The 15,963-nt window shown below is 36.4% G+C and overlaps 2 protein-coding genes across 6 annotated transcripts; both read left to right on the top strand.

Annotated features, from left to right (window-relative positions):
- The first annotated feature begins 145 nt into the window (after positions 1–145).
- Positions 146–8,999, top strand: LOC117627233 (puromycin-sensitive aminopeptidase). Of its 5 annotated transcripts, none has more exons than XM_034359204.1 (32): positions 146–182; positions 1,057–1,137; positions 1,286–1,330; positions 1,506–1,658; positions 1,757–1,832; positions 2,083–2,159; positions 2,458–2,571; positions 2,652–2,726; positions 2,814–2,921; positions 3,003–3,215; positions 3,323–3,384; positions 3,539–3,566; positions 3,657–3,743; positions 3,862–3,887; positions 4,128–4,191; positions 4,312–4,392; positions 4,588–4,635; positions 4,742–4,760; positions 4,921–4,925; positions 5,025–5,036; positions 5,146–5,202; positions 5,300–5,409; positions 5,490–5,570; positions 5,666–5,849; positions 6,357–6,505; positions 6,598–6,736; positions 6,830–6,976; positions 7,085–7,166; positions 7,260–7,435; positions 8,107–8,334; positions 8,441–8,512; positions 8,712–8,995. In XM_034359204.1, the coding sequence occupies exons 4-32, from the start codon at positions 1,596–1,598 to the stop codon at positions 8,790–8,792; spliced, it is 2,664 nt and encodes an 887-aa protein (XP_034215095.1). In that variant the 5' UTR covers positions 146–182; positions 1,057–1,137; positions 1,286–1,330; positions 1,506–1,595; the 3' UTR covers positions 8,793–8,995. The 5 variants fall into 5 exon arrangements, with proteins under 5 accessions (XP_034215095.1, XP_034215097.1, XP_034215092.1 ...); XM_034359201.1 differs by lacking the exon at positions 146–182 and adding an exon at positions 309–596 and having other exon boundaries at positions 8,712–8,999; XM_034359202.1 differs by lacking the exon at positions 146–182 and adding an exon at positions 382–557 and having other exon boundaries at positions 8,712–8,999.
- A 3,501-nt stretch (positions 9,000–12,500) lies between these two features.
- Positions 12,501–15,691, top strand: LOC117628732. Its single transcript, XM_034361244.1, has 2 exons — positions 12,501–12,941; positions 13,941–15,691. The coding sequence occupies exons 1-2, from the start codon at positions 12,828–12,830 to the stop codon at positions 15,192–15,194; spliced, it is 1,368 nt and encodes a 455-aa protein (XP_034217135.1). The 5' UTR covers positions 12,501–12,827; the 3' UTR covers positions 15,195–15,691.
- The last annotated feature ends 272 nt before the right edge of the window (positions 15,692–15,963 follow it).

Genomic DNA, 15,963 nt, shown 5'->3' with positions numbered 1-15,963 from the left:
GCCAAAAAAGAGGAAAATGATTTATCATCAAATTTCTACACAAAACATTAGGTAATTTAGTATAATAATATTTGTTCTGTCCTATAATAAATAGCTTCTGTGGGGTACCTGTATCATTGGTTCTGTATCCCAGGTTGTTTTAAATCCCCTTCCTTTGGATTTTGATCATTAAATCAAACAAGGTAATGCAGATGAAACTATTCAATTTCTCTCTCAAAGTTCTTCTATCAATCGTTTGCAGATTTCTTTGAACCCAGGAGTATTTTTGTATTGTTTATTATTTTATTGAATTTTGGTGTCCATAATTTGCATTATCCATATATCCTTTATAAGGAGGAGCAAATGGGTTCTGTTATTTCATCTGTGTTATTTTGATCTAGGGTTTTAAAGGCCTCTTTGCAGCCTCTGGTGGATTATATTGGGTTTTGGGCATCTGGGTTTTCGTTTAGAACTTCGACCCCTTATTGGGATTCAAGAGGATCAGTGTTAGAGTAGCTTTGTTTGGGATTTTGAATTGAATGGCTCGGTTGGTTTTGCCATGCACGAGTTCTGCTGTTGTAAGGACGAGTCTGTTTGGTTTGATCTCATCTGCTCCTGTGATTGCCTATATCCCATTTGTTTAATCGATGATAGTGATTAGTGTGTGTATATCAGTCGTCTGTGTGTTAAAATCTATTAAAAGGTCGTAACTTGCAAGCCGTCTCACTGGTGCGAGAAACTCTACTCAATTTCCAAATTAAACGCGTTATCATATTTGAAATCTGGACTAGAAAATCTGTTAAAGGGTTGTCAGTCGTGTCACTTCTTGAGGGTTACTAGGTTATGCTCTTTATTTTTTAATTCAGATCCTTACTTTAGCTGTCTCTTCATCTCCTGCCTGCTATTTATTATTCTCTTTAGGATGTGTAGAATGCCATATCCATGTGTTGTACAATCACACGAGTGAGCATGTTATAATGGTCTAGATTGAAAATGATTGTTGTCTAGAAAATTGCGTGAGTATCATTTTTTTTCCTTGGTTCACTTGTATATGAATGTTTTTTTTTGGCTTTTCAGCTGCAATGTACACGCCGTGTTAGCTTATTGGGGAATTCATCTAAAAGCCTTTCCAGATACAGGCGCTTTCTTACTTCAGAGGTTTGTTATTTTTTTCCCCCTATTTTCGTTGGTTACTTCTGTGATTTCTTTTTTCCAAAGTATTATGTTTCAGTGCTGACTTTTATCTATCAACTTTAAAATTCAAATGAAGGGATTCTGAACTCTGTTAATCAACTGAGGTTTTCAGGTCAAGTGTCGAAGGAATTATCGCTTTCCTTGTACTTCATTTCCTGTGAGTTGAAATGTTTTTACTGGAAATTGTTTATGTGTTCCGATATTTCTTTGCACATACTCATATTTGTATGTGTTATGCCCTTGTATTTTGTGTTGTACCAGTATAAATATGCACCATACCAATCTTGTAGTTGTTTCTTTCTTATAACTTTCTTAATTATGTGCAAATCTAGAACTCATTTCAGACGGATAAAAAAGGGAGCAGGAGGCTAATCTGCTCAGTTGCCACAGAATCCTTGCCAGAGCAAGTTGAAGAATCCAAAATGGGTGCACCAAAAGAAATCTTCTTGAAGGATTACAAATTGCCTGACTACTACTTTGACTCGGTATACTACACTTTATTAAATCAAATTACTATATATTGTTTTGGTCTCTGATATTTTGTATGCGGAACTTCTGTGTACTTATGGAGCTACTACTTCAGGTGGATTTGAATTTTTCGCTTGGTGCGGAGAAGACAATTGTTAGTTCAAAAATAGCTGTCTTCCCCAGAGTTGAAGGTAGTCCCATAATCACTCTTCTCATTTAGTATTTCATTGGTAAAAAAAATCTCTGTCATTGTTACTGTGGTAACTTCTTGGTCATTTGAACAAATTTATTCTGCTCGTCATAAAATTCTATCTTTCTTCTGGAGTGATGCTCTACATCGATCATTGCTTGTCTTTTCCATTATGCTACATATGATTTTGAAGAAGGATGCCTAGCCATTTTTTTTGCTATTTAATACATTTTTGTTATTTTGTATTACAGGCTCTTCTTCCCCTTTGGTCCTTGATGGGCAAGATCTTAAGTTACTCTCAGTTCGAATCAACAGCAAGGAATTAAAAGTATGTAATTTCTTTTGTGCCATTCTGGTTCTCGGCTTAATGTTTCATAGTTGCTTTCTGAAAAATACAAGCATTGACTCGATCTTATTCCTTAATTAAATGCATAGAAAGGCTACTTCTTAATAGTAGTAGTTTAAGTTGCCACTTTTAGTTGATATTTTACCTGAATTTTGAGATCATGGGCATGCTTTTCCTGTCTTATTAATATTCCATGGGCTGATTTCTTTTTTTCCTAACCCCTTCTCTCTTTCTAGAATTGGTATGATTTACATGCTTATTGCTTTTTCCCCCATGATAGGAGGAGGATTATCGCTTGGATTCACGCCATCTGACACTAACATCACTACCTAGTGGTACATTTACTTTGGAAATTTTAACAGAGACATATCCTGAGAAGAACACATCATTAGAGGTGCACATTGTCATATCTACAATTTTTATGCCTGATAAAATGTATTATTTTTCTCTGACTGTAGATTAATTTTACTGTAGGGGCTTTACAAGTCATCCGGGAATTTCTGTACACAGTGTGAAGCTGAGGGTTTTCGTAAAATTACATTCTACCAGGTTGGTAAATTGATTATATATTCCAGTCGTCCAGTTGTAAAATGTCAATCAACTTCTGCTGTATTGATTGCATTTCATTTGGAACAGGACCGTCCTGATATAATGGCAAAATATACATGCCGCATAGAAGCTGATAAATCGTTGTACCCAGTGTTGTTGTCCAATGGAAATCTCATAGAGCAGGGAGACCTAGAGGTGAGCATCACTTACTAAAAAGTGCAGTACATGGATATTTACTGAATTGTTATTCATTGTAATCTTGTGCTTTTGGTTCAGGGTAATAAACATTTTGCTCTTTGGGAGGATCCCTTCAAGAAACCCTGCTACTTGTTTGCTTTGGTTGCTGGACAGCTTGAGAGCAGAGATGACACATTTGTTACTCGTTCGGGTCGAAAGGTGGCTTTGAGGATTTGGACCCCTGCTCAAGATGTGCCAAAAACTGCACATGCCATGTATTCACTTAAGGCAGCTATGAAGTGGGATGAGGATGTGGGTTTCTTTATGTTTATAAAGATTATTGGTTTTGATATAAAGTTTTTATTGATATTGGTTGCAAAGTTTATTGTGCTCTGCTCACATGACTATTTTTCTATTAGGTTTTTGGTCTTGAGTATGACCTGGATCTATTCAACATTGTGGCTGTTCCAGATTTTAACATGTATGTTTTATTTTTCTTTCTGACAAAATACCAAGTATGCGGACATCTAAAATTCAAAATTTTATTGTGGAAAGTGACTAATTTTTTCGTTTCTTTAACTTGATTCATTCTTTTGTTTAATCACTGATACTTTTGGTTATTATTTGATTATCAGGGGAGCTATGGAAAACAAGAGTTTGAATGTATGTTTCCTTTTTAGAATCTAATTTTGTGATAATGACCGCGTTCCATATTATTGTTTCAAATTATAACAATTGAAGAAATTTCTACAGATCTTCAATTCCAGACTTGTGTTGGCATCTCCGGAAACTGCATCTGATGCAGACTATGCAGCCATTTTGGGAGTTATTGGCCACGAGGTTTGTTTTTCACATCTATAAAATAATGACTCAAAGCAACATGCTTTGTCAATTTTGATTTTGATGGCAGAGAGCAAATTAATGCTAATTTTTGTTTCTATCCATTTTTGTTTTTCAGTATTTCCATAACTGGACTGGCAACAGGTTGGTTTGTATACCAGCATTACAAATTATTTTTTTGGAGAATATGCATCCTGTCCTATGTGCTTTGTTTCCCTTTTTCTGTTTACATCCTTCACCTGTCCATGTTATCCAATTATTTTTCTCAATATCTGATTTGATATTTATATTGAAGTCTGTAATCTATTGAAAGTGGGTTGTGTGTTCACACATTAGGTTTCCACAACCATTTTTAATACAAGAATATGTTTAACATATATGCAGAGTGACATGTCGTGATTGGTTTCAGCTCAGCTTAAAGGAGGGTCTGACTGTTTTCCGTGATCAGGTATAACTTTTTATCTTTACCCCAAGGCATAGTGGCACATATAAACTGATAAGAGTATATTTCTAGATTTTATCTTGTGACGTGGGGACTATTGCTCATTATGATATTCATAATATGCAGGAATTTTCATCTGATATGGGGAGTCGCCCTGTAAAGCGGATTTCTGATGTTTCCAGACTTAGAAATTATCAGTTCCCACAGGTTTTTTTATTTTTCAGTTTTTTGGTTATTTAAATTTTAGAACTTCTAATCGACATTTTCTATTTTATATCATGCTATTGATGAGCTTAGGAGTTGAGTTGTGAATCCATTGAGCACGGGTTTGCATTTGATGTTCTAAGGATGTGGTTTAATGTGCCAAATTGAAGTCCTGATATATGTTTTCTGGTCTTTTAGGATGCTGGTCCCATGGCTCATCCTGTGCGGCCACATTCTTACATCAAGGTCAGATATGATCTTTTATTTGGTAGCTCATTCATAGTTATCATATTCTAGTACTTTTTTAACTATTGCCTTCAAATCATATTCATTTTGTTTTTCTTTCTTGCAGATGGATAACTTCTATACAGGCAAGTTTTCTTTCTCCAATAATTTGTTTATTGTAAAGGTCGCTGCATTTTTTTGGTTGTCATAGGAATTTGTGCTCTCAATATTGAGATATTTGGGTTTCTTGTGCAACCATGTTGGAAATGATTCTACTTTTGGGCCTTCACCAACTTCTACTTGCAGTGACGGTAGGGACTAGCAACTATTCTTTTTATCTCTTGTTTGTTTTTTTAAAATCGTAGAGAAGATATCTAATTATCCTTTGTTATTCCATTTTCTCCTGGCAGGTGTATGAAAAGGTCTCTCTCTCTCTCTCTCTCTCTCTCTCTCTCTCTTTGTGCTTGTACGCGTGTGCACAAAAGCTATTGCTAGTGTCAGTGGTTTATTCTAACGGCCCAACTTTATCAGGGAGCTGAAGTAGTCAGGATGTACAAAACTTTACTTGGAAGTCAAGGGTTCCGAAACGTAAGACTGAGAAGCCTTGAATGATTACAATATATACTTCATATTCTGAGGTTGACCATTTTGCAAAGTCAATTTATATTATTTTCCCCCATTTCAGGGCATGGATCTTTACTTCAAGAGACATGATGGACAAGCTGTAACCTGTGAAGACTTTTTTGCTGCCATGCGAGATGCTAACAAAGCAGATTTTGCTAATTTCTTACTATGGTGTGCATCTTTATCTGTACCACACTTTGAGTTTCCTTCTTATGGGTTTAGTGCTTATATGGAGTATTATGAAACTGTAGGTACTCACAAGCTGGGACCCCAGTTGTCAAAGTTGCATCCTCTTACAATGCTGAAGCCCGCACATTTTCTTTGAAGTTTAGGTATATAAAGAGAGCATAATTTTCTGTGTTGTCTTTATCTATCTCTTTGTTTGGTGGCACTGCTAACTGGCTCTGTTTGATGTGGACATGATCAGTCAAGAGGTACCACCAACTCCAGGGCAGCCCATTAAAGAACCCATGTTCATTCCTGTGGCAGTAGGTTTGCTCGACTCAACCGGCAAGGAGGTGCCTCTTTCCTCCGTGCATCATGATGGGACATTGCAATCTGTTGCCAACAATGGTCAGCCAGTCTACACAACTGTTCTTAGAGTAACGGAGGTTGGGCTCAGATTTTCCATCTTAAGCTTTTCTTTAAATTATTAACATCTTTATTTGGACTCATACCATATTGTGTGTGTGTGTGTGTGTGTGTCTCTCTCTCTCTCTCTCTCTCTCTCTCTCTCTCTCTCCCTCCTTTAGGGGCTATGTTTATAAAACAATAATATCCTTGGTATCCCATTTATGTATTCCTAGTAGCTGGACTGTATCTTACAGAAATTTTTTTGTGGACATATGGTTACTAACTTGTAAAACTGAAATCTCTTTCAAACATGTTAAATACAAAGCTATAAAATTTGTTGTCTTTGAGTTATTTAAACACTATTTTGCCCTATGATGTATATTGGGGAAACATAGAGGTGTTGGAGTGCAAAATTGGTTTTTCTAAATGGACACTAAATGCTTGTAGTGGAATGGCCTGGCTACCTCTTTGAGAAATAGTCATGGCAAGTTTTTGCTGGTCAGTCTTCCCCATATTAATAGATATGCTTTTACTCTCCTATGCAGAAAGTAGAAGAGTTTGTCTTCTCAGATGTATCTGAGCGGCCAATTCCGTCTTTGCTCCGGGGCTATAGTGCACCTATTCGTCTAGAAACTGATCTCACAGATAGTGATCTATTTTTACTCCTTGCTTATGATTCAGATGAATTCAACCGGTTTGTCTTTTGCAAAGCAGTAAAACTCCATTATCATTAGATGAACCTCTGTTTGATTTTTTATATGTTTCTTGTTTATATTTGTGTTGTAGCTGGGAGGCTGGACAAGTGCTGGCACGCAAGCTGATGCTCAATTTGGTTGCTGATTTTCAACAAAACAAACCTTTGGTTTTGAATCCAAAGTTTGTGCATGGACTCAGAAGCATACTATCTGACTTAAGCTTGGATAAAGTATGATGGGGCCCTTTATTTCCTTTCAAATCTTTTTGTAATGCCCAGGAGAATTGATGTATCAGTGAACTATATTTGCCTTTGGTTGAATAGGAATTTGTTGCAAAGGCAATCACTCTGCCAGGTGAAGGAGAAATAATGGACATGATGGAAGTTGCCGATCCTGATGCTGTTCATGCCGTTCGTACTTTTATCAGGAAGCAGCTTGCCCATGAACTGAAAGCAGAGCTTCTTAGCACAGTATGACATTTTTCAATTTACCTAGAATTCTGTAGATAAATTTATCATGTTCTTTGTTTACTTTTTCTATTCTACAAAGAACCAACTTGAACTTTGTATGTTTCACAGGTTGAAAACAACAGGAGCACCGAAGAGTATGTGTTTGACCACCCTAATTTGGCCAGGCGTGCTCTGAAGAATATTGCTCTTGGTCTGTTTTGCTCTTTTGAAACATAATGTTTTCAATATCGGCGAAGTTAACTTTTCATGGACTGACTCTGCTTATATTTTGTTTCATCTGTAGCATATCTTGCATCCCTTGAAGATTCAAGGTGTACTGAGCTTGTGCTGAATGAGTATAGGAGTGCCACAAACATGACTGATCAGTTTGCAGCTTTAGCAGCAATAGCACAAAACCCTGGCAAAACTCGTGATGATATTCTGGCCGACTTCTATAGCAAGTGGCAGGAGGACTATTTGGTAAAACTCTGTCCAACTTAATAATCCTTAAATTGCTAGAATGAGTTCTGTTTTGTTAGTTATTTGGTGTGCATCATCCTCTCCCTCCCTCCCCGTGTGTATGTTTGTCTGAGCTTCATTACATACATGCAACGAATGTTAACCTGTTTAATGTTCACTAAACCTGTAATTCCCTGTCGTTAAGTTGCATTTGTAAGGAATTTATTTAATGGAATAAAATCACCCAATGCTCTGTGATTTTAATTTCCCAAGTTAATTGTAGGGCAAGATTGAACTCATGATGCTCTATGATAGTCGCTTATAGTCTATTTTGCTCAGACTTCTGTTTTTCTTCACCAAGCAATTTCTGAAAGTCTCGTAAAATCACCATCTGTTATCCGATATCAGATGTTTTATTTATTTAGTTATTATGATTTGCATTTTTCACAATTTTCAATTTAACTTTGCGTACTAAGGAATTTAGTGCTATTTGACCCCAAAAAAAAAGGTAACTTAGTGCTACAACTAACGCTACCCATAGTTTTCCTCCTTCTGTGATAATTGCTTTCTTGTTCAGTATGTCTGTATGTTTAACTAATTAGTTAAATGTTTTATTGTTTAGCATATATGTACTTATAACCCTTAAAAGATTCCCCATTTCTTTTGTTGTAATTTTGTATTCCTCTCCTTAGGTTGTGAATAAATGGTTTGCACTTCAAGCCATGTCTGACGTTCCCGGTAACGTAGAGAATGTGAGGAACCTTTTAAGCCACCCAGCATTTGACTTGCGCAACCCAAACAAAGTGTACTCACTCATTGGAGGTTTCTGCGGTTCTCCTGTGAATTTCCATGCAAAGGATGGGTCAGGCTACAAGTTTTTGGGAGAAATTGTGATGCAGTTAGATAAAATAAATCCTCAGGTATTTTCAGAGAATCCTCTTGAAGGACACTTTCTTATTATCAATTGCTTGGTTTTTGTTATAATGTAATTTCTTCCCTAATAACGTCCTTGGTCATTGTTTGCAGGTGGCCTCCCGCATGGTATCGGCCTTCTCAAGGTTTAGGCGCTATGATGAAACCCGGCAAAATCTTGCGAAGGTAACAATTTGTCATTCTTATTACTAGCATGTTTTTCTTATCTTTTCCAGAGCACATTTGCTGGGTATTGCGTTGTTTTTCGAACTGCAAAACATAATGTAGTCCGAACAGAAACATTGATTAATCTTTAGTATGCAATATCGATATTTTTCCATTCGGGCGCATCATGGTAATAGAACACATGGTGTGGTGTTTTCAGGCACAGCTGGAGAAGATACTGTCTACCAATGGACTGTCCGAAAACGTGTTTGAGATTGCCTCCAAGAGCTTGGCTACTTAAAATTTTGGTTTTGGATGAGAAACTGCATGCATGTGTATCATTCCCTTTCCTGTAATATAGAGAAATAATCATCTTGACTTGTTATCCAGGACAAAGGGTCCTCACAATAATCATGTTACTCTCTACAATTATACTATTAGAATTGCTTGTTTACCATTATATCTGAAACAAGTGATAGTTATGAAATTCCTCTTTCCTTTTCTTTTCTTTCTTCTGTCTCTAGAAATTATGTAAATGGTTATTGGTTTTTCATTTACTCAAAACCGAAATCAGATGGGGAAGAAAAAAACATCTGTCTCTAACTTGATCCAAGAAAAAACTGCAATTTTCAGAGTTTTTGTTCCTTCAAAGATGATAACAAAGCTAGTGTTTCCTAATCTCTTGCAATTTAAAGTGAATATTTTATAAATTTGCTCAGTTCTCACTCAGCCAGTTTCTGTGTTAGGTTACTGATAAAAACTAAAAACCCATAGCATGGTAGTAATAGAAGACAGTCAGAGGCCCTTGCCTAAGTTAGGCCCTAGTCCTTTTCTTACTTTGCAATGTTACTTTTGGATTAAAAATTATTACTGTTAGAATATTAGGTGTGAGATTCTGTCAATTAAATATATTTTACTATTATTGTTGTTATATTACCCACACAAGACAAAACAACAGTTCTCAATTAAATATCTTTAGCTTCTTTAAAAAAGAAAAAAAGAAAAAAAAGTAGGGTATGGTAGACACTTGTCTCTACTCAATATTTTAATTGGAAACTTTGAATGGTCACGCCCATGGCACGTGAGATGTGACCTAGCAAGAAAAAGCTTACCTATGTATGACATATAAAAAAGGTTTTTCTTTCCAAAAGTCTTAGAAGGGTCGATATCATAGGATATACAGGTTCCAAAATTTCCAACCATGTTCTTCTGCTTTTGTTTTTGACCAAGCAACAAAAGTTTAACTCCTGAACTGCAATAATAATGTGAAAAAAATGCCAATCAACTCTGCATAATTAGTGTTCTTAAGAGTCAAAAGTAGCCCTTTATTACTGCTTTTAGCTTTTAAAACTTAATTTCCGGTTGAGTTGAGGTATCCCAAAGCCTTTTTCCTTTTGTACCAAACTTTGGTCACTCATTAAAATATGGTGAACTAAGAGCATCTCCAAAGGAAGAAGCAAATGAAATAGGAAAAATTGTACTATAAAAACCTAGGTGGCATGTTGCCTACTCAGTTGCCTCATGAAAAAAGTTGGTCAGTCCAAGGGATTAAGCAATGCTAGTCTACAAACTATTACTATATTATTTATTTTTATATTTTACATTTACTATTATATTTTATAGAAAGTAGGTGAGAGATTGGAGATGATATTTTATTATAAAAATTAAGTAGGGCCCAATATACCTCTTCACTTTGAAGTAGTCAATATTGCCTTGTTGGAGAGAGTATGTATATTTTGCCTACTCATTTGCCTCTTCCCTTGAGTATGAAAATGCTGATGTGGCAAGACAAATAAAAATTGCCTACTTTTTTGCCTATTCCATTGGAGATGCTCTAAAAACATACTAATGAGTAATGACATACCTCGAAAGCATATTAGATAACCCATTATTCCCACTTTTAGATAAAACTATAATCATTTTTTCTTACCCTCCAAAATATGTGGTGGTAAATAATATGCCTACTAGTGGGTGCTTGTGTCCAAGCCTTCAAGGTATTGATAATGATTATGCTTTTGACACAATCACACATGGGATTGAACAAAAAGCTTGAATGATAGAAACCTAGAATTCATTTATTTTAAAGAAATTCACGAGAGTAATTCACTAATAAAGTGACAATTTTAACGTAAACTGTAAACTTAGACTTCTTAAATATAAATCGGACATAATAAATTCCCAAAATTACAATAGTAACGGCCATGACACAAATTTGTAAACTTTGACGTTCTAGATTTGAGCCCTCACACTTATGTTAACCATCTGAAATATACATATAATTTGAGAGTAATTATATGGATCCCTGTATAATAATGAAAAGTGATCAGATACATATAATTTGAGAGCGATTGTATGTATCCGTGTATAATAATGAAAAGGTTGAAAAGTAAGAAGGGAGATGTTAGTATAAGATTTTGTAATTGGCATTATTTTCATGAAAGCATGGGCAGACCTATGTGGAGGGCAGGTCGGGCAACTACCCGTCCCATTTTGTGATCTCTCTCTCTCTCTCTCTCTCTCTCTCTCTCTCTCTCTCTCTCTCTCAATTGGATTTTTATTATTTTTATCTCTCTCTCAATTGGATTTTTATTATTTCTATTATTAATTTTTAGGATATGAAAATGAGTTGTATAATATGAGTTTTGGTTATTTGTTGATAAGATATTAATATTTGTGGGTAAGCAAGCTTATGCTATTATTTTTTTATTGCATTGCATTTACTACTTGTTTTGTTTTTATTTTTTATAAACTTTTATTTATGTATAAAGATGCATTTAAAAGTAATGCTTATTATGTATATTGACTAAGTATATTTTTCTATGTTTATTAATAAAATTTACTCGTATCTTTGAATTTTTAATTTAAATTTTATCTAATCGACTTTCAAATCTTGGATCCGCACTTGCATAAGAGTTACATGGCCTTTAACCCTTTGGTTATGTGAGGAAAGGGGGTGGCTTTTATGGCTCTTTGAGGGCATCAAATTCACAAAAGATTCTTCGTAGGAAGTAAAGGCATTAAAAAAAGGGTAGGGGAGGGTAAGTGAGAGATGCACCAACCGTGCAAGTTAGTTTAAAGTGGCGGGTAAAGGGGGAGAATTTTGGGACGTAGGCCCCACTCTCATTAGGCAGTGGGGGCTGTTGGTGTTGCGCAAGAAAGCCATCATCATCGTCAAGAACAACTGGATGGCCACACGTGCACACTTCGCACCTTGACAAAATACCTCTAAAACCTTTTCAGTCCTTGAACAAAACAAATAACTAATTAATCTCCAACTAACACCATCACTAATTGTCCTTGTAGTACAGTAATTGACAAAACTGCCCTCATCCCCCACCAGTAATTACTGTTGCATATGGATATATGATGTGCATCACATCTATGCTGAAATACCCTTTTGGTTTTGTTCAGATTGTTCAAGTTCTCCTCTTTATGCTGGTGCTAGAAATTTTGGCAAAACTAGTGTGCTTAGATGTGGGTCAAGCCTTAAAAGAAGGGTTAATTTGCGCTTTAAACAAAGAATATTTGATGTTTTTGTTCTTAGTAAATTTATATTTGGATTAGGTGCTACGCTTACGTATTTATGCAATTATTCGCGACATTCTTTATTTGGTAAATTTCGTTTGAGGAGATCTCTTTCAATCATGTGTATAAAGAGATGAATTTCATAGTAGAGTTTTTAGCCTCTCTTAGTCGCTCCGTACAATCTTTTAGGGTTGGGACCAGCCTTTTTGCCTTTAGATCTGATCACTAGTAGTAGTTGTAGCCGGGATTTTGTGTTGTATTCCATTTTCTTAGTCACAAAAAATAAAAAAAAAATAAAAAAAACAATCATATGAGCAGGGGTAGTACAGTAAATTTAAGATTTCCTTAGTTCCAATATAATCGAATATATAAACCTTAAGCTAAAGTTGGGGTGTTCGAAAATCACATACAAAACAAAGTCATTGCCGTGTTTGACCTCAAAACCAGTCACGCCAAATATTAAATATACTAAAATATCAAAATTATATATTTAATTTTCTTTTGCACATAACACACGCACATACAGACACAGACACAGACGCAGTAAGAGAAATTAAATCTCAAAGACTCAAAATACGGATTTTTGATTCATATTTTTCATTTTCGATTTCATCTTCGAGAAATCCCAAGTAGTCAGAATTTTCTTCTTTGTCTCAGCAAGAAGAAAGATTTCTGCTTTCGTTTCCTGTTCGAGCTTTTGGGTTGTTTTGTTTGTTTGGCTCAATTTTCACGAGAAAATTCGACCTTTTTCTCGGCCGGATTCGGAAGTCCAATGAAAACCGGCGATTTCCGGTGAAAGAGAGAAACGGAGATGAGACGTGTGAATGGAGAGTCGAGAACTGGGAACAACGCTTTGGAGACTATAAACGCAGCTGCTTCTGCGATCGCAGCCGCCGAGAACCGTGTGCCTCAAGCCACCGTTCAGGTAAATTTTTCGAAAAATGTGATCTTTTTCGTTGTGGTCGATTCTGTTATGTTCATTTGACCTTGTTTGGATGATGGTTCGAGTATTGAATCTTAGTCTTGTTAAATTTTGATTCTTTTTTTGTTGTTCTGTTTTTGTGAGAGATTTAAGATCCAGCTGTGTTCTGTAAATCTGTGTTTTTCTTGATTTGATTGGATTTTTATGAACTGGGTACTGTTTAATTCCTTTGGAGCTACGTTTTAGGCAAATTTGGTTTCGAAATTGATTGAGCTGCTTCTGAAAGTGAAAATTTTCATAGAATTCTGGTGGGTTGTTGTCTCTTAAGAGTTGACTTGCTTTATGCAAAAGTATGTAGCTTTGGTGACTAAGTTAATTTTGAGGATCACTGAGCCGTTTGATCATAGAAGTGACAAGAAATTTTCCTTGGGAATATTGGAGTGATTTTCCATTGGTTCTCACTCACGGCCAAATGAAGAAAGAAACAAACAAACAAGAAAGGGAAAAAAAGAAAAAATGTTTCCTTCTGAATTTCAATTTGTCATTGTAGTGGAGGCAGAGCTAGGTAGAGAGAACAAAGTTTTTAGTTAACATTGGGAGCCTCAGGTTTAATTGATAATTATCGAGCTTCTGCAATGGAAATGAGTCAGGATTGACAGGCGGGGCAGGGAGAGAAAGGGATATTGCTGTTGATGAAAAAGTAAACAAAAAGGAAAAAAATGATAGATAAATGAGTAAAAGGTCAAACAGATGTGCATCTTATCTTATTCATAAAAGCAGATGAAAAAGGAACCACAAATGCTTATTAAATCTCACTTAAAGTTGAGAATATAAATTGTTCTTCGGTGACCCAACAGGCATTTGGATTTGGCATCTTGAAATGATCTTCTGTAATTGACTCAAATTGTTTGTAATTACTGTCAGAGTAGTGTCAAAAGAGAACTGATGCTGTTTTTATTGTATTAAAGGTTTGCTTTAATCATGAGCTTTGGTTAAATGCAGAAAAGAAGATGGGGGAGCTGGTGGAGCATGTATTGGTGTTTTGGATTTCAAAGACACAAAAAGAGAATTGGACATGCTGTCCTTGTCCCAGAAACAACAGACCGTGGAGGTGATGCTCCTAGAGCTGAAAATCCAATCCAAACACCTTCCATTGTACTTCCCTTTGTTGCACCTCCGTCCTCTCCTGCATCATTTCTTCAATCAGAACCTCCTTCTGCCACACAATCACCAGCTGGTTTTTTCTCTCTCACTGCCAGCATGTACTCCCCTAGTGGCCCTACCTCAATTTTCGCTATTGGTCCTTATGCTCATGAAACCCAGTTGGTCTCACCTCCTGTTTTCTCAACCTTCACTACTGAGCCATCAACTGCTCCCTTTACTCCTCCTCCTGAGTCTGTTCATTTGACTACACCTTCATCACCTGAGGTTCCATTTGCTCAGCTGCTTGATCCTCACTTCCGGAATGGTGAAGGTGGTCAGAGATTCCCATTGTCTCACTATGAATTTCAATCTTACCAACTTTACCCTGGAAGCCCAGTGGGTCAGCTTATATCACCAAGTTCAGGCATCTCAGGTTCTGGTACTTCTTCTCCTTTCCCTGACCTTGAGTTTGCTGCTCGTGGTCATCATTTTCTGGAGTTCCGAACAGGTGATCCTCCCAAGCTCTTGAACCTCGACATTCTCTCCACCCGTGATTGGGGTTCAAGACTAGGATCTGGTTCTGTAACCCCTGATGGTGCAAAGTCCACATCTTCTGATGGTTTTCTTCTAAAGCCTCAAACCCCTGAGGTTGTATTAAATCCACGATCAAACAATAGAGGTCGAAATAATGATATTTCCATCAACCACAGAGTTTCATTTGAGTTAAGTTCTGAAGAAGTTATCAGATGCGTGGAAAAGAAGCCAGTCGCATTAGCTGAAGCTGTATCAACATCTCTAGAAGATGCAGAGAAGGCCCAAAGCGAAGAAGATCCTAGTAAAGTAGTAAGCAGTTCTATTTGCCCTGTTGGTGAGACATCCAATGATGCAGCAGAAAAAGCCGTGGCGGATGGGGAGGAGGCACAACTGCATCCAAAGCAGCGATCCATCACGCTTGGTTCTGTCAAGGAATTTAATTTTGACAATCCAGATGGAGGAGATTCTGGTAACTCTATTGGCTCTGACTGGTGGGCAAATGAGAAGGTTGATGCCAAGGAGAATGGCCCAACAAAGAATTGGTCGTTCTTCCCTATGATGCAGCCGGGTGTTAGTTAGCTAGTATGCATCTCACTTGATGCCTCCCTATCCTGTGGAGCTTTTGAATTCGAATTTTGCGGTACAACATGGATTTTAGTTTTCCAAACTGGATTGACATCAAGGACCATACTAATGCTACACTGGCCTCAAATTACAGACAAAATTTTGGGTTTTAGATTGGAAAGTCTTTTACAGAATGACTGAGCCGGGTCTAAGGCTGTTTTTGTACATGGTGACCTGGAATTCAAGCTCAGAAGCTGTGCAGAGACAAAGTATGGATATGGATAGTATAAAATCACAGAGATTAGTGTCAACTTTTGGAAGGTTAATGTGTTTGATGTATTATATTAAATTACAATAGAAGTAGATAAGAAGGATTACATTAATAAATAATAGTGGACTGCTAATTGATAATGTTGTTGCGTTTATCTTTGACCCCTCTTTGCTTCATGACTTTTCTTATGGAATATACAGGGTATGTTGTTGTTTACCGGTTCAACTGCTAATCTTCTTCATGACACTCATGTCTATTTGCACGCTGGAACTCATTTTATATTGTATTATAAAATTCAGCAAACCATGACATTTTGTAGTCACTTTATGCCTGTAATTTGAGGTCACTAAGTGGTTTTAAGTGATTCGCTTCTCCCATAATCGTTTAAAATCACTTGAGGTGATTATATTCTAATCCTCCTAAAATCATTCGCATACAAGCTCTAAACCACGAATTTGCATAAACCTTAATAATTTAGAGACTACAGTTTTCTTTGAATTATAATTTATACCA

This window comes from Prunus dulcis, chromosome 5 (genome assembly GCF_902201215.1).
Source record: "Prunus dulcis chromosome 5, ALMONDv2, whole genome shotgun sequence".
Lineage (NCBI taxonomy): Eukaryota > Viridiplantae > Streptophyta > Magnoliopsida > Rosales > Rosaceae > Prunus > Prunus dulcis.
This window is presented reverse-complemented; position numbering and strand designations above follow the sequence as displayed.

Excerpts from the sequence above, each read along its gene's own strand:
- LOC117627233 (XM_034359201.1), top strand. The coding sequence starts at position 519 with ATGGCTCGGTTGGTTTTGCCATGCACGAGTTCTGCTGTTGTAAGGACG. Across the intron at positions 1,331-1,505 it reads TTCCTTGTACTTCATTTCCT|AACTCATTTCAGACGGATAA; the intron begins GTGAGTTGAAAT and ends GTGCAAATCTAG. Across the intron at positions 3,216-3,322 it reads CTATGAAGTGGGATGAGGAT|GTTTTTGGTCTTGAGTATGA; the intron begins GTGGGTTTCTTT and ends TTTTTCTATTAG.
- LOC117628732 (XM_034361244.1), top strand. The coding sequence starts at position 12,828 with ATGAGACGTGTGAATGGAGAGTCGAGAACTGGGAACAACGCTTTGGAG. Across the intron at positions 12,942-13,940 it reads TGCCTCAAGCCACCGTTCAG|AAAAGAAGATGGGGGAGCTG; the intron begins GTAAATTTTTCG and ends GGTTAAATGCAG.